The sequence below is a fragment of the Ambystoma mexicanum genome, chromosome 7p (assembly GCF_040938575.1).
Source record: "Ambystoma mexicanum isolate Mex_15411 chromosome 7p, UKY_AmexF1_1, whole genome shotgun sequence".
Classification (NCBI taxonomy): Eukaryota; Metazoa; Chordata; class Amphibia; order Caudata; family Ambystomatidae; genus Ambystoma; species Ambystoma mexicanum.
The window spans coordinates 87,423,530-87,449,298 of record NC_090939.1 but is presented as its reverse complement, the minus strand read 5'-3'; the positions used below and the strand labels follow the sequence as shown (position 1 = coordinate 87,449,298).

General features: G+C 49.1%; 1 protein-coding gene across 1 annotated transcript in view; it reads left to right on the top strand.

The window, feature by feature from the left end:
• The window catches only part of GTF2E1 (general transcription factor IIE subunit 1), a 415,467-nt gene extending 409,283 nt beyond the window's left edge, over positions 1–6,184 (top strand). The window contains exon 5 of the mRNA XM_069635836.1: positions 2,023–6,184. Coding sequence (XP_069491937.1) covers positions 2,023–2,468 — 446 coding nt within the window. The 3' untranslated portion in view covers positions 2,469–6,184. The remainder of the gene's footprint in view (positions 1–2,022) is intronic.
• The last annotated feature ends 19,585 nt before the right edge of the window (positions 6,185–25,769 follow it).

Below are 25,769 nucleotides of genomic sequence, written 5' to 3'. Positions count from 1 at the left end.
TCATCACCTCAGCGATCCTGCGTGAAGTGATCTATAGGCATTGTGAATTGATTGTTCAATTCATTGTACAGTTTTTCATACTCACCTCCCTTCTGTCCAGGGTACTTAGTTAACTCCCATATGCATGGAGGAAAGGAGACCGATATAAGAGTAAATTAAAGTTATTTACTGCAGGGACTACTGTACACTAGTCTCCCACCCCTGTACAGCACTGCATCACTGCTAGTAAGAGTCCAGTATACGTGTTACAGCTGGTGAAAGGGCTGACTCTACAAGTGAGGACTTGAGGGGACCGTGGTCATGCAGTGTTCAATAATAAAAAAATAAAGCTACTACTTGCCTTGTTCCAATGCCGTCTTCGTCCCGATATCCCATAAGTATGGCGGGTAGGAGACTATGGATTAAGTGTACAGTAGTCACTATGGTGATCTGGGATACCCATCTGGTAATGGCGTGCTATTCTGTTTTCATATTAAAAATCCTGTGATGGAGACGCTAGAGCGAGTTGCTCATGATGATGTGGGCTCACTGATGAGTACATTTACCCTTTCCAGCATTTACATTTTCCTTACAATATTATACAGCCCGCCCACCCTCATTTTATGATGAATCATTAGTGTTATAAACTATAGGCTCTAGGTTTTGCAGATTTTTCTTTTTTTTAAGTCAATTCCTGATTTTTTTCACTTTCATGTTCTCTACTCTCCAGGCCTACAGCAGGTAGAAACGGTTATTACTGTAGATCCAGTCTTTTTGTTGCCGTTTTAGTTCGACATTGAAAATGAGAGGGGACTATTTTTGGTAGCTGATTTGTCTTTTTATTATTGGTTACATATCCTTTCTGAAAAACTAATTTTATAGTCATGTCCCCTGGGATCTGGTCCTGCATAAAGCTGTTATTAGGTTAGGCTTGTAACGAGGACACTCGTAATTGTGGCAAAGGATTTGCCGGTGATTATTTTAGCCACCTTCCATGGGCCTATACAGCTGAAACAATAACTTTCCTTGTGCAGTGTTGGCCATCCACCTTCCAATCATGGTTTTGTGGCCAGTTGCTCCCAGGCATACTGTGTAGTTGTGCTTTCCAAGATGAAGCACGATGAAGGCAATCAGTGTGTCTTTTGATGAGCAAATTCTCTTCAAGCTGGTGTTGGATTCCTATTCCTCCTCGGAGCAAATGTGTTACTGCAGATCGATTTATTATGGGGTCCGTCATATCAACAGAATTCTGCACTGTATAATAGCTGATCCTTCTAACCACTCTGTTAGCCTTGGTTAGTATAGGTGGAGGAGGTATTGAAAGGGTGGTTACTAGTATCGTTATGAGCAATTAGTCAGAATTCCAAACGTGCCTGCAAGGTCATGTCAGAAAGGGGGGGGGGTGGGGTAAAACATTTTTGCTCTATGAAAAAGTACAAAATATGTAATCCCAAATCATGTACTACTACTTTTCTAGAGATTATAGATTAAGGCCTGCTCCAAGACCCCTCTCTGGGTTGAAGAAAAGCTGCGTTCTCCTGAAAGAGGCCAATATCGGAAACGTTGAAATGCGCTAGTGTTCAATGATTTGAGGGCTTTTTATTGATCTCTTATCGCCACATTTAGAAATGAAGTTGCTGCGTTCTGCACAAAAGATCAGTCATCGGGAAGCTTTTAACCGACTCCTGGCGACCCATGTGATCTACGCCCACCCCGTGGGGGCATGCTACACTTCAGGGTTTCTTACTGTGGCCCTCCAATGTTGTGGGCTTCAAATCCCATGATCCTTGGCTAGCATACTCAATGGTGAGGAATCATGGGCAGTAGCTATCCTCAAACATATTCAGTTTTTTGTTGTGCAAATGTGCATGTTTGTGATAACACTTCTGTGCCCACGTCTTATTGTCCTGTGGGGAAATAAAACTGTTTGAATCATGCATTCACATCTGATTTTCACCATCTGTTATGTCCTCCAAATACTCTCCTAAATTCTATTAGATCTGCCAGTGTGTTCTAAGTGTGTTATGTTTTATTTTTTTGAAGATGCTATGGACATGTTCCAGGAGAGCGAGGATGGCCGTCCGGTGGTGGATGATAACGAAGAGGTGATGCGAGCTCTCCTCATTCACGAGAAAAAGAGCACTACGTTGGCAACAGCCACTGCAGGGAGTGGTGGGGCCAGCACCATTGCTACCACAAATGCCAGTGACTCTGACAGTGAGACAAGTGAGTCAGATGAGGACACTCCACCCCATCCGTCGGCTACTGTATCAGCTCTCCATGGCCTGCGGGACAAAGATGATGACGATGATGATGATGAAGAGGAGTTTGAGGATGTGGCGGCTGACCCCACCGTCATGGTGGGAGGTCGCCCCTATCTGTATAGTGTGGTTAGCCAGCGGCCAGAGTTGGTCACCCAGATGACTCCCCGTGAGAAAGAGCTCTACATGGAAATGGCTCAGCGAATATTTGCAGACATGTATGAGTGACATGGCCCTATGTGCTCCAAGTACTGCATCCTTTCTTCGTGTGAAATGGGGCACCTTCACAGCTCAATACCTGCAAGGGTTACATGGGTGAAGGTGTTAGCGTTCACTGTTGGTCTTTATAACTAAGGGTGTGTGATGAGACAAAGTGCAGGAAGGACTCCAGTGTGTATATGGGGGTGTGTACATTGGCGGTCGCAGGTGTATAATTTCGAAAGCTGTGGAAGTACCCTTTGGCTCCTCTGTCCCTGGAATGCTTAATTGTTTGGGACCTTGCATTTAGAAACAACCTGGGCGGAGCAGATTTGTTATTTTTAATGGCCTGATGTTTTTATGTGCGAACTAGACTCTTATTGGCACCACAAGGGTGGTAAGAAACTTTCAAATGACATCCATCTTGTGGTTGGCGTTGCAGTCGACTGTAAGAGGCAATGACAGCGATGTATTTTACTGGGTTTTTTTGTTTTCCTTTTTCCATTGCCCTTCTTCGCCCCATTCTTCGATCTTATTCCATTTGTATCTGCTTGTGTTTTATGCTTTTGAGTTGGCAGTAAGGTTCTAGATCATAAAAATGGAGAACACAACCTAAAAGTCAAGTAAGCACAGCCCATCCATGGTGAACATTCCAGATCTTTTTCTTTGGTTGGTTGGCCTTGGCTCCTTGATGCTGTGCCTCTATTAATCCCCTTTCCTCCTGGCTGCAGGGACATACACAATACGTCCACATTAAGATTAGCGTAGGCCGTGTTCATCGCAGTCCTTTTTGGTATGGCGTTTATGTTGGCACAATTAATATCAACATAGTTTTGCATTGCCCGTATACATAATAGGATCCTTATGGGTCCCATTTCTTCACATGTGGCAGTGTGATCTTCACTGATGTATGCAGCAATAGGATGCGGGCAATCTGATATCAATAGCTGACAATACGATTTTTGTGATAACACATTCTCAATGCATGGCATCCAACGGAATTCACATTTCCAATATGCTGCAATGGTGGTCATATGGTATCACTCTTCCAGGGTGCTGTCCTAACATTCATGTGGTACTACCATCCCAATAAATAGGCTCTATAAGTTTCCATTATGCATTGTAAATATTTGTGATACTACCCTTGAACATAGGATCCATTTTATAGCATTCCCAATGCGTTGCAGTGGGGTTAGTGTAATATGTCAGCCAATATGCAGTGTTAGTATCCACGTGCTATTGCATTCCCAAAAAGTGTCAATACTATCTACATGGTATCACACTCCCAATATGTGGGAAAGGGATCAGTGAAAAATCAATGCCTCGATATCTGGCAAATAGGATCCTGGAGGCATCGTCTATTGTCCAGTTTAGAATGTGGTCTGTGTGGATTAACATTCCCATAATGCAGTATTAGTAACCATCTATAGCATTGTTATTACGTGGCAATTGGATCCATGTGACATCACAGTCCCAATATACTACAGTAGGATACATGTGATATTGAATTTTCAATACACTAAAAGATCTGCATGATATCATATTTTCAATATTTAGCAATAAAATCCATGTGGTATTGCATATTCAATGCGCTCTAATAAAAGATCCTTGTGGTATTGCATTCCCAACATACAGCAGTAGGACCCATGTGGCATTACATGCTCAACACAGCAATAGGAGCGGTGTTGCAACACATCTTCAGTTTGCTACAGTGGGATGCATGGCAAAGCATCTTTGTGATATCGCATGCTTGTACAGGACAATCAGACCAATGTAGCATCACGTTCAGTATTAGTAGCCATGTTGTATCTCAATCTAGTATCGCATTCCCGAGATACAGCAATCTATAGGACCCATGTGTTGCAAAGTTCTGTTTAAGTGGCAGTAGGATTTACTGGGTATTATGTTCCCAGATATATTACAATGACATCTACTTGGAATGTTCTTAATAAGCCAAAATAGGGCTCATGTGGTGTCACCTTCTGTATACAGTGCAGTCCATCCTCATGGTGCCATGTTCCTAGTGAGCAGTAATAGGCTTCCATTTGAGTGCATGGAGGGGTGCACCCATTATTTGATGGGATTCATGCCATCTATCAAAGAGCACAATGAAAAGGTGTTCTTTGGCTGTGGGATGTACCTCTGAGCAGCAGAAATTACTGTTTTCTGGAAATGGCAGCCTTGACCACTCTGAAACATATGTGCGCCTCTGAAGAAAATCCAGAACGCAGTCTGATGGTCCTTTTCACTAAACGCAACCTAAGCCATTACAATTCTACATCCTGTGCCCTTTCTTCCACCCACGGGAGGTTGTCCTCGGTAGTCGCTGTGACAATGTAAGTTAACTACCTAACTACCTTTTGCGCTCAGACTTTTTAAAGACCGATATAAAGGCTAACATTTTAGAATGTTTTGTCTTGGGCACATAACCCTGAATCCCCCTCCCTCGTCTGAACAAAATTGTGTCCGCTCTCATCCATTCATGAGTTGAGCCTAACACTTCCATTGAAGTGTTTGCCTAAGGGGAAACCATGACTTTGTATTTTATAAAGTCTTAAGCTTGGTCTTTAAACCTATTCATGCCATATTGTTCGCACCATTTATGAGGTATTCTCCCTGTGAAGGGAATGGCTGTGTTCATTTGATCCTTGAGAAGCCCTCCTCTTGAGGACTCCTTGGTGGCACAGGGCCCCCCACACCCACCCTATACATGGGTCCCTAGTTTGACCCAAGTGCTATGTAGGTATGTGTGGTGGAAATCGCAGGGGCCTGTTAGCCATGGTGTCCTTCACATGGTGTTACGCTTCTGACCGCACAATGGCTTTATCGCAGTACCAGGGTCCACATCGGTCAGATGGAATAGCCTCGTCTCTTTCTCGAAGTCAAACCTCACACCTTCGTGTACAGTTTGAGGGCATTGGTGTAATTGGGGTGCCTGGCCTGTGAAAAAAGGAAAATATATATTTTTACGGAAAGTAGCGGGCCAGCTCATAAGTAAAGATGGTAGTGCATCTTAATCGGCACCCACACTCAACCTTTTAATCACAATTTTTACCTCAACATAGTGTTTTTAATCTGAAAGTAGTTATTTTCAGCTGTGAAATAGCCAGAGGGATTATGGGTACCTAAAACGAATTTTCTTTTAGCCGTTGCCCGGTGGCGTTTCAGTGATAAGATCTACGTTTAACATGATTGTCAGGGTGTTTAATCTTTGTGGGTGTATGCAAAAGGATTGGCCAGGTCAAGTCTGGCTTTTTAGCATGGTTTTTTAATGCATTGTATTGTTTGAATTGCGTGTAGAGTGGATTGTTGCATTCAAACTGTGTGGGTCTCCTCTCTGAGTTTAGAAATGATAAACTCTCCATCTTCACCCTGCTGGAAGGAAGCGGGCAGGGATATGAAACCTTCTATTGTACAGCAAACTGTTTTTTGTTTTCCCCGATTTACCATAATGTAATCTAGACTTCACCAACTGCTTCAAATGTGCTTTATTGCTCTGCCTTCGACACCACATATTTGATTGCAAAGTGATCCCACTGCCGCCAGCTTTTTCAGAGCCTTAAACTGCCAATTTTCCATTGTCCTGCATAGCAGCTTTCCTTGTTGGAGGTGGTTGGCTGCACGCCATTTTAATGGAAAAAGCTTCTGCATCGAGTAGTGTTTACGTTTTGCTAATGGTTTTATTGCTGTATTTTTAAATTGTCTCAATACTGTGATACTTTATACAATAAACAACTTTCAATTACTATCGCCTTTGTGCTTTCTTCCAAGTACAAGCGGACACAATGATTTGATGTGACATTTAAAGGGAAGGGCTGTTCCAGAAACTTTCCATGAGCCACCGTTCAACTTGTACAAGCCACGCAGGCTAGTTATTTGGGACTTGCCACTCTGCCTTGCTGCCAACCCAGAAGTATTATTAGGGTTGTGTCTTGACTTTGGCAGCAATTCTTACAGGCACTGCAACAAGTAACTAATTGCAACATGCTGTTATAAAGGTGTACTCTGGAGGCAGCAGGTAAGGTTAGACACAAGTTCCTTTATTCAGCTCTTCAAGTAACATCAGATGGGAAAAGAGCAGGGCAGGAGCAGAGCCCACTGGCTCCCACCACCCAGGCTACATAATGAACTGCCTGTGCTGGAATTCCTACACTCACAAACCACAACACACCAACGCTTCAGGGACTCAAGGAACATTCCCAGCATGGCATCACTAGGTTTTTCCAGGCAATGAAGGCACGACATAAAACACCTCCCTTTCTTTTGAAACCATGACATGCATGCTGGAAGAGACACGACTTAACACACCTCCCTTCGAACACAACCCACAACAGATCACATGCACAGACACATGTCATGAAAACTAAGTCATTTTTTACCAATACCTCACAGACCTGCAAACCCTCCCATCCACTAGCGAAAACTACAGGTCCAGAACTACAAACCGGCTTAGCTAACCATCTAGCAGCAGACCCGCCAACATAGCTACATCCGCAGCCAACAGAAATAAACCAAACACCTCATACCCGAAACTGCCACTGATGGGTCTCAAGCACGTCTGAGCACTGCCTGCCCCTACTTGGGGCCACAAACTACATTCTGGAACAATCAAAACTGAACTAGGACACCTTCCACTCACCGCTGCCACGAGTAAGTGAAGGCACGCCTCTGTTTGCTCAGACCAGAAAAATACAACCCGCTGGGGGAAAACGGCCGAAGATGCGCTTGCAAAGGTAACAAGTATTTATTTCCACAAAACAGAAAAAAACATCAGGAAAGACTTGTACTGCTGCACGAGAACGTTCTGTGCTCCGCGAGCATGTGCAGTAAATTATAAACATATATAGCGTCACTAATGATGTAATAATATATAGCACAACTCTACCGTCCCAATTGGATGGGCACTACACATATAAGGCCGCCTTCATATGGGATGTCAGTCCATTGGGCCATCTTCATTTGTCCGTCCATGTGGGTGCTGCTGGGCTCGTCATCCGCAGTGAGGTTGGCCTAACAATTAATTGGTTACTTTGTTGTGCAATGTTACCGTATGATTGTTGCAAACACCTGGCAGATATATTGATGGCCTGGAGGAGAACTGAGGTCACAATAACTCACACGCTTCACTCATTCCCAGGCAGCTCAGCAACTCCCCTGTTCCTCCACCTTAGTTTTTGGCAATAATTGAGTTGCTACCCTGCACCTCGCTGCCCAAATCACGTGACCCATTTATGAAGGTGCGATAGCCTTGCCTTCTGATCTTAATGATGGATGGAGGGGTGTAAAGATTTTATGGTCGGTGGTCTGGGTTTGGATGATACTGTGGCATGTGGGGGTCTCTGCATAAAAGCATTGCAGAGCTGTATTTCTAATGCAGGGGCCTTGTTTGCTATCTGTCTTGTGCGATGGTACTGTACTGCCAAGAGATGCACTGCTCCCAGGGACGTCATTTGGGGGTCACCAGGTGTCGCAGTTGTGACCCCTGAGGTGTCCATCGCTACCCGTGTAGTCTCATGCTACGCATAAAAAACGAACAAAAGTGTTTTTTTTTGTTTGTGTTTTTTTCAAAATGTAAGCTGCTGGGCTGTGGCCAGCGGCACATGGCTTTGTTTCTGGAGTGGCTGGATTTCTTGTTCAGGCCTCTTTTAAAAAAAAAAATAATAATTGTAACACTTTGAGCAGTGACCCTAAATAACAAAGAATAGGAATATCACTGATTTAGTCTGTTCTTAAACACCTCAACTCTGCCTTTCATCCTTCTGAGGTCGATAAATGAGTACCAACACTGGTTGGGTGATATTGTATGTATATTTGTACTATATAAAGCGCTTAAGCGTAACTGCTATATAATACATTTAGCCTTGGACATCTGCTTGCATTCACAGTGATCTGGTTATATGGGCCAATACACACTGATATACTTTCCCCGAGGGGCCCATGAGTCCTATGTTCTTCCTGGATTTTTCTTCCTCTAGTCTTTTAGCCTGTAAGTACGGCAATGATCCCCTAATTCGGACACACCCCTTGCACACAACTCGCAGGCTTACCCCAGACTGGGTGTATTTTTCTGGGGTACGTGTCATGTAAATAGAACCTGCATCCCCAGCGAAGTCAACCCAGTGCTCGGTATAGTTCTGATGGTCGGGTGGGGGTCTCATGACTGTGCCAGGTGGATGTAAGGGGTGGTAAATCTCAACCATACATGTTTCTTTTGGGTCATTTGTTTTGGGTATTGCTTTCTGTAGTACCTCAAGTTCCTTTGGGCGCTACCCCAATAGAGACCATCATCGTTGACCTATTTGGCACTGCTTTGGCACAACATCTGAGTCCCATCTGACACGTGCAAAAATATGACCAAAATATAAATGGTGGGAACCAGCACCTTCACTATCGCCTCCAACCAGGATGGAGCCCAAGAAAGTCAGGTCGAACCAGTACTCTTTTGAATGCCAGCTTCTTTCTTCATGCCCACCCCCAAGTTGTGTACAGCCTCAATGATGTGTGACAGTGAGCCATTCTCAGCATCTTCGGGAGGCACGAATGTGCAGCAAGAATCGCCAATTTCCTTGCACAAGCCTCCTTCCATTGCAGTAAGCATTTCCAGGACATACCGGTTCTGCATAGTCGTCAGTCTTGGGGCACGGAGCTCCACTTTTATGACGTTGAACCCTTGTTCAGTGTCGTTCTCTAGCTGTATTGGTTCCCAGCGGACAATCTGCAGCCATTTGGCTTTGGCCTCTGCTTGCACACCGGGCAGTATCAATGAGGCAAAGAAGGTCTCTGCCCTGCTGAAGAACCGGTATTCGTCTGGTCTTTTCCTGAGCAGAGTTTCTGAGTCCTGGGGCAGGTAGTTCGATCTCTTCTTCCTTTTTAGATGTTCACACATTTCTTTCTCTGAAAGGATGCAAAACGGTGGTGCTGGCCTTGGTTTACTTGTTTCTTCTTAAGGAGTTGTCTAGGGGGTACGGGCAAATGTTTCTGTTGCCCCCCCCCCTTGCAAGTGTACTTCTGGTATTGCAAGTAGGGCGGGGTGCAGTGTGGCCAGCAAACAATAGCCGCTCCATGATGATGGGAGGTGCAAGTACGCTTGTCGGCTACACACCAAGTAGTAATCCATCACTGCCGCTGTGCCTTTCATCAGATCAGGAATGAGTAGAGTTTTATTGCAATGTGCATTCGATCCTACAGTTATTGTTCCATCACTGTAGAAGCGAAGATCCTTCTTCTCTGTGCACTTTCACTGGTTTCTCTATTGCTTCAATCCATGTTAGTTTTCTGATATGTTCAGTCCAGAAGGGTGCACATGTGGCTTCCACCCTCACCAGAACCCCTTCCTCGTACCCTATGAGGCCTTCTGCCATGTTAATAGTGTATTTTAGTCCTTCTATTACCAAATAAGGTCTCTTTAGACATTGATTTCTTTTTGGATTGTTGAATTTCAGGTGATCTGCGTCCACCACTTCGAGTAATAGATTGTGTAACTGGAAAGTGCCTTTGAGTCTGCATAGCGCAAGATGTACTAAGCATTGTGCTTCTAGAATTGGTACTTCCTGTGGTACTAGGGGTCGGGGGAGCCTAGCTGTCTAAATTAAGTGTTGTAGCAGCTGTGCGTGTGTATGCATTTGGGGAGGACATGAAACTGATGTTTGAGCTATGGCAGTAGGAAATGCAATGAGGTAGATGTCCACTGCCAATTAAAGTGCTGTTGTAATGTTAAAAGGTGCTTCCGAACGTCGGTCAAGTGGATCCCGTACCAGAGTCTCTCGACTTTGACGGCAAGCAGAGTAGAATAGACCACTTCAAAGGGTCTGTTGAATCTGGGGCTGTTCCACCTACGGACAAATGACAGAACATAGACAAATTCACCTGGCAGCAGTAGTTGAGTAGGTGGGCATTTAGTTGTGCAGTCAGCAGTGGCGCTTGGCATGTCTTCTGACCGGGGCGGTGCAATCTGTCTAGAAATAAATGTAGTGGCATGTGTTAGGGTTGTTAGTCTTTAAACTCGTCACCTAGAACTGCTGCTGTCCTGTGCACGTCTGACGCTCTTCTGTTGGGAGACATTGGTGTGTGCATGTAATGACCATTTTCCACCTTATGGGGCAATAAATGGTGGTCTTTGCTGGGTTGTGTGCGCAAACTGAATGGGGGCAAGGGCAGGCAATGCACCCAGGTTTTCTTTCACATGGTGCAAAGCTTAGATGGTGTACTTTTTTAGCAGTTAGCTGATGCATTCCACAACACCGTTGGCCTGAGGGTGGTAAATCGTACACATTCAGTGTTTAATGCCAAAAAGTGTAGTGATCTCTTTAAATAATTCATTGAACTATGTGCCTTTGTCTGATCACAATACGTCACACACGCCCGATTGTGGAAACACTTTGCGGACCAGAAAGTAGCCGCTCACTTGGCATACGGATGCGCACAGGGACCCGCCTCCACCCAACGGGAGAAGGGGCAGACAAAGATCAAATATCTGGACCCACTGCACTGTTCTCCCATGTCTGCATAGTCGATGTGTCGTGGTCCTGAAGTCAGGGGCACAGGCATGCAGGGGTCGCTTGCACAGGAGACCTGGGTGGACACTGTCTTGGCACCTTTCGCGCCAGGCTCATGAACAAAAGTAAACCAGAAAATCCATTTAACACCAAAAAGTTTTCATTATGGACATCGCACTTCAGATGCATTAACCTTGAACATTCCATCCATTAAGCAGCCCCAAGTGTATTCTTGGGTGTGGCTGCTAATGGGTTCACAGCTACATAAGCTGCCCTGATCCTCAAGACAGACGCTTCTTGTTATTCTGCACTTACCAGCAGTGTAACGCTTGCAGTCGCCTGAGGTCAGACCTGCTTACCTTTGAAGACCCTGCTTCCTGGACATCCTGCTTCCTGCCAGCATACTATCCAACTGGGGGAAGCTGTTCTTACCTTTACATCTCTCCGGCGAACCGAGCATTCATCTTTACAATTTCCGGAACGCCGATATCTTCATCTTGGCCCCGCAGCATGACATGCTCCATCGTCGGGAGCAGCGCCTGCAAGGAAAAACAGAAGACAAGATTAGACATCGAAAAAACAGCCAGTTTAAGGTTGCGCTTCGCCATAGTTCGCGCTTTTCCTTAAACCATCACTTACCTGCTGTCGAATGTTGCGGTAGCATCAATCTTCCATCCGTTCGCGTCTCGTATGCGAACTAGCCCTGCATCACTGAATCTAATACAGCACTATAATAGGCCAGTGGCTTGTGGCCCATCACGCACTTTTGGGTTAGTACTGCAGTCATGAGCTGGCCATTGGAGTGGGAGAATAGGTACAATTCCTGTGTGTAATCTGGTGTTGCCAACACTGGGGCGGTCGACAACATTCCCTTGAGGTCATTAAAGCCCTGTACCATCTCTTCAGTCCACACCACCTTATTGTCCGTCTTTTGTGCCTCCTTGAGGCCCTGTAAGAGCGGCCTTGTGTATGCTGCATAATCAAGTATCCATGCCATGCAGTAGTTGCACAACCCTAAGAATGTTTGCATTTCCTTCACTGTCGTGGGGTGGCACACACAGACGTTGCCCTGTCTGGTATTATTCTTTTACAATTTGCTGATATGAGCTGCCCTAAGTATAAGACTTCTTGGAGGCAGTATTGCAATTTTGCTCTGTCAACCTTGCGTGCTAGGAGCTGTATGAGCGTGATGGAGTCCTGTCTGCATTGCTGTTTAGTTGCTGCACACAAGCAAGTGGATGATCGTACTGGGTACTTGGATGTTGCAGAAGTCTGCGTGTAATATCCTGTTAAAGATACTGGGGCTCTCACAGTACCCTTGGGGCAGACTTCTGTGTTCGAATCTCATCCTCCCATGGTAAAGGCGGTGAGGTACTGCGAGTCTGGGTGTAATGGTATGGAGAAAAATGCATTTTTGAGGTCGACAACCGTAAAGTGTCGCCTCCTTGGGGATGCTACATAGAATTGTAGCAGGGTTGGAAAACAAGGGAAATTCTTGCTGTACAATATCATTGAGGGGGTGCAAGTTCTGGATCATCCTCCAAATCCCCCCATGGCCTTTTTCACATGGTAAATAGCCGTGTTGCACGGGGAGGTGGATGGCACAATTATCCCCTGGGTGAGCAGGGTACCGATTGTATCTTTTATTCCCTCTTCTGCCTCCCTTGAAAGTGGGTATTGATCACTTGTGGTAGCACTGCACCTGGTTTTAGTGTGATGTGCACTGGGTCGCTCCCTGCTGGAGCCTTAAGTCATTGGGGGTTAGTCGCCCAGTCTCTGGGGCACCTGCTCCACATCTGTGTCAAACGGGGGTGGGGCTTTGAGGACCATTATGGGGGCACCGGACCTTCCTGTACTGCACCATTCTCTCACAAGGGATACATATTTCCAGCACAATTTCTCTGTTCTTGTTTGCATCTGTGACTGAGGTATTGTAGGGTCAATGCAAAGTACTGTGCGCCACTCACACTCATGTTGGTCAGTCCCTATCACTACAATACTTTTGTAGGTCTAGGGATAATATTGTACCTGGCGCCAATTCAGGTGACACAACAGGGCGAAAAATTAAATCTGAGGGCACTCGCCAACAACCTTTGCCAATCTGAGGCCCCGCTTCTACAAGCACAGTTATTCCATACACAAACGTGTCCTGGTTGATGGGAATTCCCCAAACTTACACCACCCCCTATACCCCCCCATTGCATATATTATCAACATTGCTTGTATGGCGCAAACTATGCCGTCATCAGTTAACTAAATAGTCATTTTGAGTTTGCTGAGCAGCAGAGGGCGCTAGAGAGCCCAGCCAAGATGGCGGCAAGCTCATGAGCTCTGACACCTTCAAAGATCCAGTGAATATCCGGAGGTCCCCCAGCTGCATCCAGACCCAATGCGTGATGTAATGCTGTAGGAAGTCTATGCCCTCATGACTGCAAAGTTGTAGAACAATCCGAGACCGGGAAGCGCTAATACGGGCGAAGCGGAAAGTCCCTGTGAGGCAACATCTCTGGGCCCGGGAGGAGGAGCTGCAGGCGGGCATACTGCACTGGTGAGAACTGCAGCGGAGAGTCGGCAAAAAGGGGAAGTACCCTGGTAGCACCTGATAAATTGGTGTGTGGTCCGGTTGAGGGACCGGAGTGACCACGGAACATACCGGTGGTCACGACTGAACAACTCCCGGGCGGGGTCATTGGTGTGCGGAACTGCTGGAGGTGACGAATGTAGAGGCCTGATCTGGACTGGCTTTAGGGGCCTCTGTGTGGGCTGTGCCACCCCTTACGGGTCTGGTGGCTGGCAGTCTGCAGGAGTCTGTGTCCGCACCCCGGCAACTAGGTGAGCCTTCTGGGGTCAGCAAGGAGGGGAGGCTTCCCGGACTGCGGGAACATCGGAGGGGATCACCTGGTGGCAGCCAAGCGGCAGATCAGAGGGATACCTGGGCACTGGCTGCGTGGCCTGGAGGGCGCTGACTAACTGACGCTGTGGTCGGAGCACTCTGCAGGACCAACAGCCTGCAGACTCTAAGCTTGGTGCCCCACTAGAAGACTAGGTAGTGGTTCCCGCCTGCATGATAACAGTCCAGCACACCGTAAAGAGGACAGCTGAACTAAGAACTCTGCGGCGTGGAAAGTATCAGACCCATGTGGGATTACACACGCAGATCATGGGGAGGCAAGTGGGGAAGGTGAGGTGGGATTAGCTGGTGTCTGCTGCGCCGTCCCCCGGGAAACTAGCAAAGGCACCCCTGGACTGAAGTGCGTGGCAGAAGCGGGGACTCCTGGCCTGAACTAGGCCTGCCCTGAACTAGCTCCGGTGGAGGTCTGGATCTGAGACACCAGACGACGCATCTTCGGACGAGAAGAGACATGGAGTTGTAAAGTGGTCCTGACTCCCGAGGTGCCACGTACTTGGGAGGTGTGTGCCTCTCCCTCCTCCCTGGGAGCTTACTGCATGTGTTGCAGGAGTGGCGGTCGCCACATGGAGAGCTGCCGGTGAAGATCCCCGACACTGTGCTGGGACGGAGAGTGGCAGGAGGAGGTGAGCCGTTGGAGTGGCAATACCTCATAACGCAGTGGTATACCAGAATTTAGCAGGCTGTAACAACTGCACAGAAAAATGTGTGACTTGATCGCCTGAGGCCGTTAACAGCTATGGCGGATCCTGGCCTATCCTGAGTTAGAACTTTTCCTTGAACAGCGATCTGTGCCTTCAGACATCACGGGAGGAGGGACACAACATGGATCAGCTGAGGTGACCCTTTAGGCATTACTGGAGACTCCAGCTCTGACGAACCCTGGGATACGACTCATCGACAGAGCTAACATAAGGAGTGGCACTAAGACACCAGGGCGAAGCTGCCCGCACAGGAGTTTGGGGATCCAAACTGCGTTGTGCGGTAAACTGCCGGTTAATTCTGAACAGCTGGAAATCACTAATCGGCTGGGTTGAGCACCCTCTGCCCGCTGGTGACAACTGCCCCACTACACGCAAACAGATATCACTAAAGCAAGGGGATTGTGAGCCCCAGTTCCTGAGAGGATACTCTTAACCAAGGTACAGGAGCGGGGGAAACCCCAGAACGTGCAATGCTCAGTTATAGGGGGCAACCCTAGTTAAGTACAAGACCCGAGCTGCGCACACACGCTGCTTGGGTGAAGGGGCTGGACCACCTGGGTGGGGGCGGTGGTGGAGGGTGCAGAGCAGACATCCCGCTGCTACCCGGCCTCCTTGAACGTTATCGCAGCGAAGTCCATAGCAGACCCTGGGTAGTGTCAGTTGAAGACAGAAGAAGAGCACTAAGAAACTGCCACTCTACAAGATGTCCTCTGACTGGGAGCGACCGGCACTGATTGGTTGGCCCCGCAGAGTCAAACCTCCAACACAGTGGGAATGTTTAAATCTGGCAAGGGGGGCAAGCAGCAGCAGTCCAAGCTGCACTGTGACACTTAATCTCAGACCAAACACAATAAACCGATGGAGAGATCAACGGAGACACAGCCCCAGACAGCAGCCCTGGACCCGTCCGGGGCATTCCAGGACATTAAAGCGATGGTCAATCAACTCTACAGTCCAGTATACAATCTCTGGACGGAAAGATGGACACCCTAACCTGCAAGGTTGACCACATGCAAGTCCGTTTCTAAACCCAGAGAGTGGCTGGACAAAGTGGAGGGGAGAGTGTCAACAGTGGAGGATGAGTCCGCCTCTGTGGTCAGAGATATGGCGCTAGTGAAAAGGGCATTGAAGGAGCTAGCAGACAAACAGGACGACTTGGAATCATGCACCGGAAGGAATAATCTGCGGATCATCTGAGTGCCGGAGAAGGTGGAACAGAAGAATATGGAGCCCTTAATGGAGGAAACGTGGCGGGAGGTGCTTGTGCCAGAGGAACTTTCAGCTGTATATATAGTTGAGAGAGCACATCGAGTACCCAGCGGGAGGAGACGAATCCTGGGGGCGCCTCCTCGACCAAAAATAGCCAGATGTTAAATTACTGCGACAAAGACACTGCCCTCCGCAAAGCCAGAGAAAAAGCGGTGGTGACATACAAGGGTGATACCATTTAAGCTCTTTCCGGACTATTCGGATAAAATCCAGGCCTCCAGAAGAACATTCATGGAAGTGAAGAAACAATTGAGAGACAGAGGAATTTGCTATGCTATGCTGTTTCCAGCAAATCTCTGTATAGAGCATGAGGGACAAGCTGTCTTTTTCACACTCCAGAAGAAGCCAATGCCTTTTTGGAAATGCAACCGAGACGGCCCCAGCAACGTCGGAACAACGCGTGACACTGTTAGTTGATGTATATCCTTTATCGTTGCATATTGCTTGAGCCTAGATGATTGAAGGTCTGGGTGGGTTGGGGGGGATCACGAGACTCCAGAGGTGTGGGGGGTAGCTGGGCTATTGGTTGCCTCTCATGCAGAAGCTTCAGGTTTGTTTGTGGGTTGGTGAAAGGTGTCAGCTGATATGTCGGGGTGATCAGCAGGGGAGGATTGAGGAGTCATCACTGACAAATTGGGGTTGTCGGTGCGGGGAGAAATGCAGTACACCGGATACAACAATTTTACTACTTATAACACACGACCAGTACAATGCTGAAGGTCAATACTCAGAATGGTTTGTCAATACACTAGGGGATGGCTACACTTAACTTTTGCACCTGGAATGTCAGGGGGTTAAAATGCCCCACTAAACGCAGGAAAATACTATTGTATATGCAGCGGCATCAGATTGGAATAGCGTTCCTACAGGAGACTCATTTAACACTAGATACGGAGTCCAACTTCGGGAAACCCTGGGGATGCCATATGTACTTTTCATCATACTCCTCATATGCCAGAGGGGTGGGTACCCTGATACATCGCATGGTAGGGTTCCACCAAACCAAAGTAGTGAGGGATAGGGAGGGCAGAGGCCTCATAGTTTCAGGGCACCATCCAAGGAGAAGTGAATTATACACATGCATTAATTACTACAGACCAAATCAAAACGCAGTAGAAACACTATATTGGATAGATCAGCAGCTTGGGGAGTTGCCACCTGGGGCAGTAATATGGGCCGGCGACTTCAACGCAGTGATGCAGCCCGAACTAGACAGGACAGGGGGAGGTCATGGGTCTGGGAGCAAAGAGACTAGTAGGCTGCAGGGCATTGCCTTCTCATGGGATGTTGCAGACATGTGGAGAGTGAGAAACCAAACAGTACGGCAATACACTTGTCATTCCATACCCCATAACTCGGCATCAAGGTTGTTTTTTTTTTTTAAATATTGCACTCACTGCTGGTTCGGGTTAGAGAACTGAAGATCCTAGCCCACACTCTCTGACCACGCCCATGTGACACTTGAGGTGAAACTGAAGATTCGAGTGAGAGGGAGACTCCTGTGGCGGTTCAAAAGTGAGGGCCTCACAAACAAGGTCTTCAGAGAGAGTTTAACAATAGCCATAGACAGCTTTTTTGACTTGAACGTGAGATTGGTGGAGTCCGCCGGGATGTTGTGGGAAAGCTTTAAATGTGTGATAAGAGGGCAAATGCATATCCAAGGAAGCAGGGATTCTCAAGCAGATTAGGGAAGAGATGGCGGCTTAGGAGAGCATTATAAGGAAGCTTCAGATGACAATCCCAACTCCCACAAATCGAGAACAAGCTGAGATTCTGAAGCAACTAGGTTCTAGCACTTCGGGAGGTTAAATACATTGGTAATTTGGTTAATGTTCGCCAATACGGAGAAGGGCACAAACCTGGCCGGCCGTTAGCTAGCGCAACCAAGATGGATAATTTGAAAGGCAGAATCCAGGCTATAGCATATGAGCATGGGGGAAGATCGGTTTGAATACAGAGATAGGGAATTCTTCAAATGTTATAATCACCTATACTCCTCCCAGATACACGCCTCTCAGACGGATATCGAAGAATACTTGGATCAGGTAGCCCTACACTGGTGCACCAACGACCAAAGAGAACACCTAGGTCATCCCCTGTCATTAGATGAGGTACTGAACGCTATTAAATCTTTACCAAATGGGAAGTCACCGGGACCCGATGGGTTGACGGCAGAATTCTATAAACACTATGCAGACAGACTGGGACCCCATCTACTGGAAATGTTTCAACACAGTCTAGAAACAGGACTCTTACCGGACACACTCAGAGAGGCGATGGTGGTGGTGTTTCTAAAACCAGACAAGACTAGTAACGATTGCTCCTCTTACCGCTCAATCTCGCTGATTAATATAGGTAATACATTTATACATTTTTTAAACTTTGGTTTTTATTGGCATTTTGTAAAAGTACATACAGAAAAAAATAAATGAGTGACCCCTTCCCCCTCCCCCCCCTCTAACCCCCACCCCAACACTGACCCTCCCCCCCCTAACCTTGTGTCCAGACCGAAGAATTTGACTTGGGAGGCTCTGAATGTTCTTTCCGCATCTCAGGAGAAAGGAGAAGATGCGAATGGTGACCATTTCTCAGGTTGACTGAAGGCCAGGTTAATTATCGCACATCACCTTGCTCGTCCTGCCCCGCACAGGCCTGGGTCTTGTCACAGGGTCAGTGAACATCCCATCCCCAGGACTGTTGCACTCCGTGCCAGTTCGACAGGAATGAACCAGAGTCGTTGTTTACCATGGCTGTTAGTTTGTCCATCAGGAACATGTTTTTCACCTTTGTCAGCCAGTCCTCCTTGGAGGGGGCCTCCGGGCTCTTCCACCGCTGAGCGAGAGCCTCTCTGCCCGCCCTCAGCATGGTTTCCCACATCCTTGGGTATCGGTATAGTTCCGTTTCCTCCTGGGGGAGGCCCAGGAACATCGTTAGGGGATTTAGTGGTAGGAGTTCCTCTGCCATTTCCGCTATCCAGCCCCTCACTGACTCCCAATAGGCCTGGACGTTCGGGCAATGCCACCACATGTGGCCCCTGGAGCCTAACTGTCCGCATCCTCTCGGGCACCTTGGCGACACCCCTGTGAACATCTTTGAGAGTTTTACCGGGTCTCTGTGTCACCCCTGTAGAATCTTGAAGTTGTGTTCCATGTCTGAGGTGAATAAGTTCCCATGGAATGCTATTTTAAATATTCTAGCCCAGGCATCTTCTGAAATCTCCTCTCCTGCCAGATCATTCCAGAATGTGCGGAAGCTCCTTCTGCCCTGTAGATTGTATGTATTTAAAATGTTATACATGCTGGATACCGCACCCTTTCTTGAGGTTGCCGAGTCGAGGAACTTCTCAAAGGGGGTCAATTGTCTCCTCAGGTTCGGGCCCCATGACTGGTCGCAGAGGATGCCCTTAAGGCGGAGGTACTCAAAGATTGGGAGAGACTCTCGTCCGAGAGCGTCCCTCATGTCCTCGTAGGTTAAGAATTCGCCCTCTCTGAACATCTGCCCAGCCCATTCCATTCCCATGTCCAACCAGGCCTGGGAGTGCCGGAATCCCTTACTACCCAGATTGAGGGGGTGGCCCAGAGAGAAGTCATCGGGGACGGCCATGTGGTAAGGTATGCAGTCCGCGGGCCCTCCCTCCAGATGTCCCAGAGAACTCCCAAGGTCGGGTGCTTTTTCAGGTGTTTCGGGATCGATTTGCGGGGAGCCCACAGGAGGTCGCGGACCTTTAGAGGGTGGGCATCCATGTCTTCCAGGTACGACCAATATGTTCCCAGCCCTTCATTCATGTGCTACAGGAGGATGCGCAGCTGGGCAGCGCAGAAGTAAAGATGAAAGTCCGGCAACCCAAACCCTCTTCCCTTGGCAGGGTCAGAATGGACCTCCCCGTCCTTAGTGTCTTCCCCTGCCATACAAAATCCCGAACCGCTTTCTGTACGTCTATAAAGGTCTGTTCTGGGACGCTAGCTGGGAGCGCTGTGAAGAGGTACAGGAGCCGTGGCAAAACGTTCATCTTCACCGCAGTCATGCGGCCATACCAAGAAAGGATCATTTTCCCCCATCTCCTCAAGTCTGATGTGATCACTGCCATTATGGGGTCATAGTTCGAGCTGCCCAGTTTCGATATGTCCCTGGTGAGAAGTACGCCCCGGTAGCGTATGGCATTTTTCTCCACTGCTATCCCATGAAATCTCTCCAGGGGGTCGAGCTCGGGGTCCAGTGATCTCATTGGGAGCAAGACCGATTTCGTAGTATTAATTTTCAGGCTCGAAGCGCCCGAACGCGGACACCAGGGCCGGGAAGGGGGGGGAGCGAAGAGCCCGGGTCCACCAGGTAGGCTAGAATGTCATCCGCAAACAGGGAAAGCTTAAATTCAACCTCGCCCCTTTTGACTCCCTTGATGTCTGGGTGGGCTCTAATTGCTATGGCCAGTGCCTCCATCGTAAGGACATATAGCAGGGGGGAGAGTGGGCAGCCCTGTCTCGTCCCTCGGGTGAGGGGGAATGATCCGGACAGTCTCCCATTCACTTGGACCCGAGCCGTAGGGGCTCTGTAGAGGGCAGATACCCAACTCTGGATATGGGCCCCGAAGCCCATTCTTTGGAGGAGGAGTTCCATGTATCTCCACTCGACCCTGTCGAAGGCTTTCTCCGAGTCTAGGGAGAGGACACATGCATCGAGCTCTGATTTTTGGGCAAAGTGGAGCAGGTCTATCGTTTTGCGTATGTTGTCTGACCCTTGCCTCCCCCTGATGAAGCCCACCTGGTCCCTGTGTACCAGCTTCGGCAAAATCCCCTCCATCCGCCTCCCCACCACCTTGGCCAGGATCTTCACGTCAATGTTTAACAGCGATATGGGGCGGTAAGAGGAGCAGTCCGCGGGGTCCTTCCCTTCCTTGGGCAAAACTGCTATAATGCCCCCATCATGGTTTCGGGGAGGATACCCCCCTCCAGAACAGCATTGAAAACCCTCACCAGGTATGGGGCCAGGGAGGAGCGAAATTGCTTGTAGAAGTAAACGGAGAAGCCGTCCTCCTCGGGGGAGGTTCCAACCTTCATCCCACTAATCACCTTGTCCACCTCATCCTCGGTGACCGGGCCCTCCAACCCCTCTGCCACTTCCCTCAATAGGGATGGGATCTGGATGGAATTCAAGAAGGCCCCTATCTGGGTTTTGTCCCCGTCATACTCTGACGTGTATAGTGCCTTGTAATATTGGCGAAAAGCTTCTCCGATGTGAGGAGAGTCGCATCCGGGGGACCCCTGGGAGTCTCTCACCTCCTTCACCCATCTGCTCCTCTGGACCTCCCTCAACTTCCAGGCTAGGATCCTATCTGCTTTGTCCCCTTTCTCATAGTATTTTTGCTTGACCATCTGGAGACTCCTCTCCGTTTTGTGTAGGAGGAGGTCCTTCAGCTGGAGCCTGTAGTCCTCCAGCACGACCACCCGGTCATGGTCCAAGACCAGATCCGAGGGGGGTCCTGGCTGGAGACGGGCTATCTTTTCCCGCAGGGCTTTCTCCTGGGCCTCTCTCTCGCTTCTTCTGGGCTCCTATTTTTATGAGGGTCCCTTGTAGGGTTGCCTTAAAGGCGTCCGAGAGTGTGTGTGTGTACCCACCTCCCCGTTGTCGTTATGGCATCCAGGACTTCCTGGGCATGAGCCTCGCCTTTTAAGAGGGCGTCATTGCATCTCCAGCGTCCTCTGCGTTCACTACACCAACCCACCTCTAGGGTGACTCGGACCATGTCATGGTCTGACCAGGGGACTGGGTCTATCCTGTATCCTATGGCATATGGGCGGAGGGTCTTGTCCACAAAGATATAATCTATTCTGGAGAATGATTTGTGGATGGGAGAGAAGTAAGTAAAGGAGGGGGCCTCCGTTCGGGGCATCGGGATAGTATCCGCCAAGCCCAAGTCTTCATTCACCCTCTGAAAGTTGCGCGCCATACCTTCGTCAACAGGTCTGGGGATTTGGGGGCCTACTCGCTTTCTGTCAACAGTAGGGTTTAGGACCATGTTAAAATCTCCCCCCACCACCACCGGGCCTTGTGCAAACAGCTTGAGTCTGTCCCTTACTTCTTCCCAGAATTGGGCCTGACCTTCGTTCGGGCCGTATACTACTGCCACGGTTAGGGTGGGACCCCTTTAAGGAGCCCCGTACCAACAGGTAGCGGCCCTCGGGGTCTTTCTGGATGGCCTCTTTCTCAAAGCCAATGTTCCTTGCTACCAGTATGGCCACCCCTCTTTTTTTAACCTTATAGGAGGCGTAGAAGACTTCTTCGATTTCCACCCCCTCGCAGTTTGGGCTCTTTACCCCGTGCCCAGTGTGTCTCTTGCAGGAAAAGCAGGTCCAGATTCGCCCTCCTGAATTCCCTACATATCAGGGACCTTTTCGTGGGGGTATTCAGCCCCCGCACGTTCAGGGATCCCACTCCCAGGGCTGGCTGGCCATCAGCCATAGTCTACGCTTCCCCCTCTATTGGTCCGCTGCAACGCATCATTGCTCCATTCCCGTTCCCTTTGTCGCTTCGCTTGGACACTTCTTCGACAAGACCCCAACTGAACCCCAAACCCCTTCCCTAACAAACAACCCCCAACCGCTTCGTTGCCCCCTTCCCCAGCGTCCAGCCAGTCTGTTCGACCATGTCTGGCATTTTGGCCGGACCACCAGCCTGCCCGCCTCGGCCAGGTGTTCCTTACTTAGCTTGCTTTTGTGAGCCCCCCCTAATTTCGTCCCCTTTTTTGTCATCCCCCTTTTACTTGCTTTTCAAGGGGACTCTGGATTCGGCTCAACTGCCATTGCTTCCTATTCCGGACCACCTCAACCTTCGGAGTCATTTCGCTCTTCTTCCTTCGCTGGGGAGGGCGTATTCATTTTTCTAAATTTCCTGGCCCCAGTCCTCCTCCTGCCTCCCGGCGGGCCCTGGTTGTTCACTCCGTCCGGGAGGCAGGCCCCTTTGGTCCCCTCCGGGGAGTCGTTTCCATTACATAATCCTGTATAGCACTTTTGATATCTTCCTCTTCCTGGTAGCGATATTGTTGCAGACTCTTTTGCCAGCTCTTCTGGCGCACCCCAGGCCTCGCTGTTGGGTATGCCTGGGCTCTGGGGGGTGCAGGGTCTCCCCACAGGCCTGGCCTGTGCTGTTGGGGGGGGGCACCCACGGTGGGAGCCAACTGGAGCCTCCCCCTTCTCACTTGGGTAGGACTCCGCTACTCCTGGGGGCTGCCTCTGGCGCGGGGGCCTCAAACCCTCTGGCGTTGACAGGGGGCCTTCCTGGCTTCGCCTGCTCTCTTGCTGTTTTTTTTTCTTTTTTTTTTTCTTCTCAGCGGGAGATGGGATTCAGCATCGGCTGAAGGGTGGGAGGCGCCCCCCCCGTGGGCGGGTTATTGCGCGGCCTCAAGGATCACCCCGTCCTGCGCCCAGATCTCCTCCCTGGGTTGGCGGCGCAGTGGTGGTGGTGGGGATTCACAGCCCCGGCTTTCCTGCTGCGTGCGGGGCCTGGTCCAGGGGTTAAAATGGCATGGCGGGGGATGTGCGGGGGGCCGCCGCCCCGGATCTGTGGGCCCAGCCCGCGGGGGAGGGGGTCGGTGCCCCGTCACGCAGATCGCCGGCATGGGGGCGGAATGCCCGCTGCGAGGAGGGGGCCGCTCCCTCCCTCGCAGACTTTCACATGCGGCGGGTGGCCAATCCTCTCCCGGCCCTGCGGCCTTTCCAGTCGTTGGTGGCGTCTTGGCCGCCGATGCTGCTGGGCTGGTTCTCTGCTCTCCGGCGGTCCCCGGGCGCCGCTGTTTCTCTGGGGGGGTTCCTGGGGGATCACTGCTCTCAATGGCTCCTTCGGTCACCTTGGGTGGGACGCAGGGGAGGCTCAGTCCCCGTTGCTTCCCGGCCTCAGCTGGAGCTCAGGAATCAGGCAGCCATTGCCTGTGCGCCCCGTGGTCGCCTCCTTGGTAATAACATTTTAGCGAAGATCCTTGCGTCTCGGTTATCACCAATGATGCTGGTAAGGATGAGGGCGGATCAGGTGGGTTTCATCCCAGTACGATCCACCTCGTTCGATCTACGGAGGATGTTAGGGGTGATGGTGGCAGTACCTCCCGAGGAGTCAATTGTAGCAGCCCTATTGGACGCCACTAAAGCGTTCGACTCTATTGAATGGCCGTTCTTGTTCACTGTGCTGCGGCAAATGGGTATGGGAGAACATTACATCACCATGGTCCAACTGCTATACACAAAGCCGGTGGCCACGGTGAGAGTGAATGGTCAACTGACGCCAACTATAGCATTGGAGAGAGGAACACAACAGGCGTGTCCCCTCTCACCACTACTTCTTCACTCTGGCTTTTTTCGCTATGGCGATCGGACCTTTTGCTGAAGGTTAGGGAATTTTACATAGGATACTAATATTGTTCTATGCGGATGAAATGGTGCTGTTTGTCAAAGATCCCAGGGAGGGATGTCCATTCTTTTGGGGAAATAATGGGACTGAAGGTAAATGCTTCTAAATCAATACTCTTCCCAATGACGAAGAAGGTCGAACAATTCCAAGATGGCTTGGGTTTCCAATGGCACATGACTCAAACTTGCTATTTGCGAATCTACAGAGCTAGGGACCCAACCATAGTGTACCATAGTAAGTATCTCAGGGTCTTGGATCAGGCTTGAGAAGCCATGCTGGGATGGAAACACCTCCCTCTTAACCTGTACGCCCGGATATCCATCGTCAAAATGACACTGCTTCTTAGGTTCCTCTACATTTTCCTGAATGCCCCGATAGGGGTTTCGGGGGATTACTTCTGCGGTCTGAAATCAGCTATCTTAAGTTTCTATGGGCCGGTAAACTAGCCAGAGTATCTTGGGACAAACTGACAGCACCCATACACGAGGTGGGATTAGCATTACCTGAATTTGAGGCATACTATAACGTGGCACAAGCAGGGTTTCTTAAACCCTGGTACGAGACACAGGGAGACAAAAAACATGTGGCGGTGGAAAGGGCAGTGGCCACCCCAGATTTGCTTAGATCGATTATACTAACTGCACCGGGTAGAATACAACGTATGCAGAACCTAGTAGAAGTGACCTGTAGAGCCTGGACTTGAATAGAGCACAAAAAAGGAGGCAAGGTCCTATATTCACCCCGACTCCAAATATACACCGGGGATTCCCATCACAAGTGAAATGAGGTTTGTGACCTTGGTGAAATGGCTGAGAGTTGCACATTTTGGTGAACTCTTTCCCAAAGGGAAGTTTATAACACTGGAAGAACTAAAAGAAAGGGGCAATGTCAGCTCTAGACATATTCCTATATTACCGATTAAGAGTGAGCCTACGCCAAGTGTTTACCACATTCCCCGATCAACCACAGGTCTCCCCTATACTGGATAAACTGCTTAGGGGTCTGATGGGTCGCAAGGTAACCTTGGGATTATACTCCATGTGCATACAATCCAGGGGAATGGCCGCGGGACAAATGGGTAAGAACACTGGGGCGGGAGCTTTCAGAAGTATGGAGATATTGTTGTGAAGGGACCAGCAAGGGGGCTATTAATGCAAGATTTAAACTGATTCATTTTAAATTCATACATCAGTTTTACTACACACTGGTTAAGCTGAAAGAAAATTTTCCGGACACCTCGGGGAGATGCAATAGATGTAGCATGGAACAAGCAGATTTCCTCCATGTGGCCTGGAGCGGCCCAAGTATACAACAGTTCTGGGAACAGGTGATTGACACGATTAGTGGAATTACAGGCCAGACAATAAACCTAGACCCACTGATCTGTCTACTGGGCTAGGAGGTTCCCAAGAGCACCAGGAAACTGATTGGATTGCTCTTTATATTAGCTAAAAGACAGGACGGGTGGCAATGCAATGGGGAGGGGCGGTGGGAAATGGAGTACTAAAATCTTGCATTGTTGGGGCAGACAATAATGTATTGTATTGATATGGAAAATGGT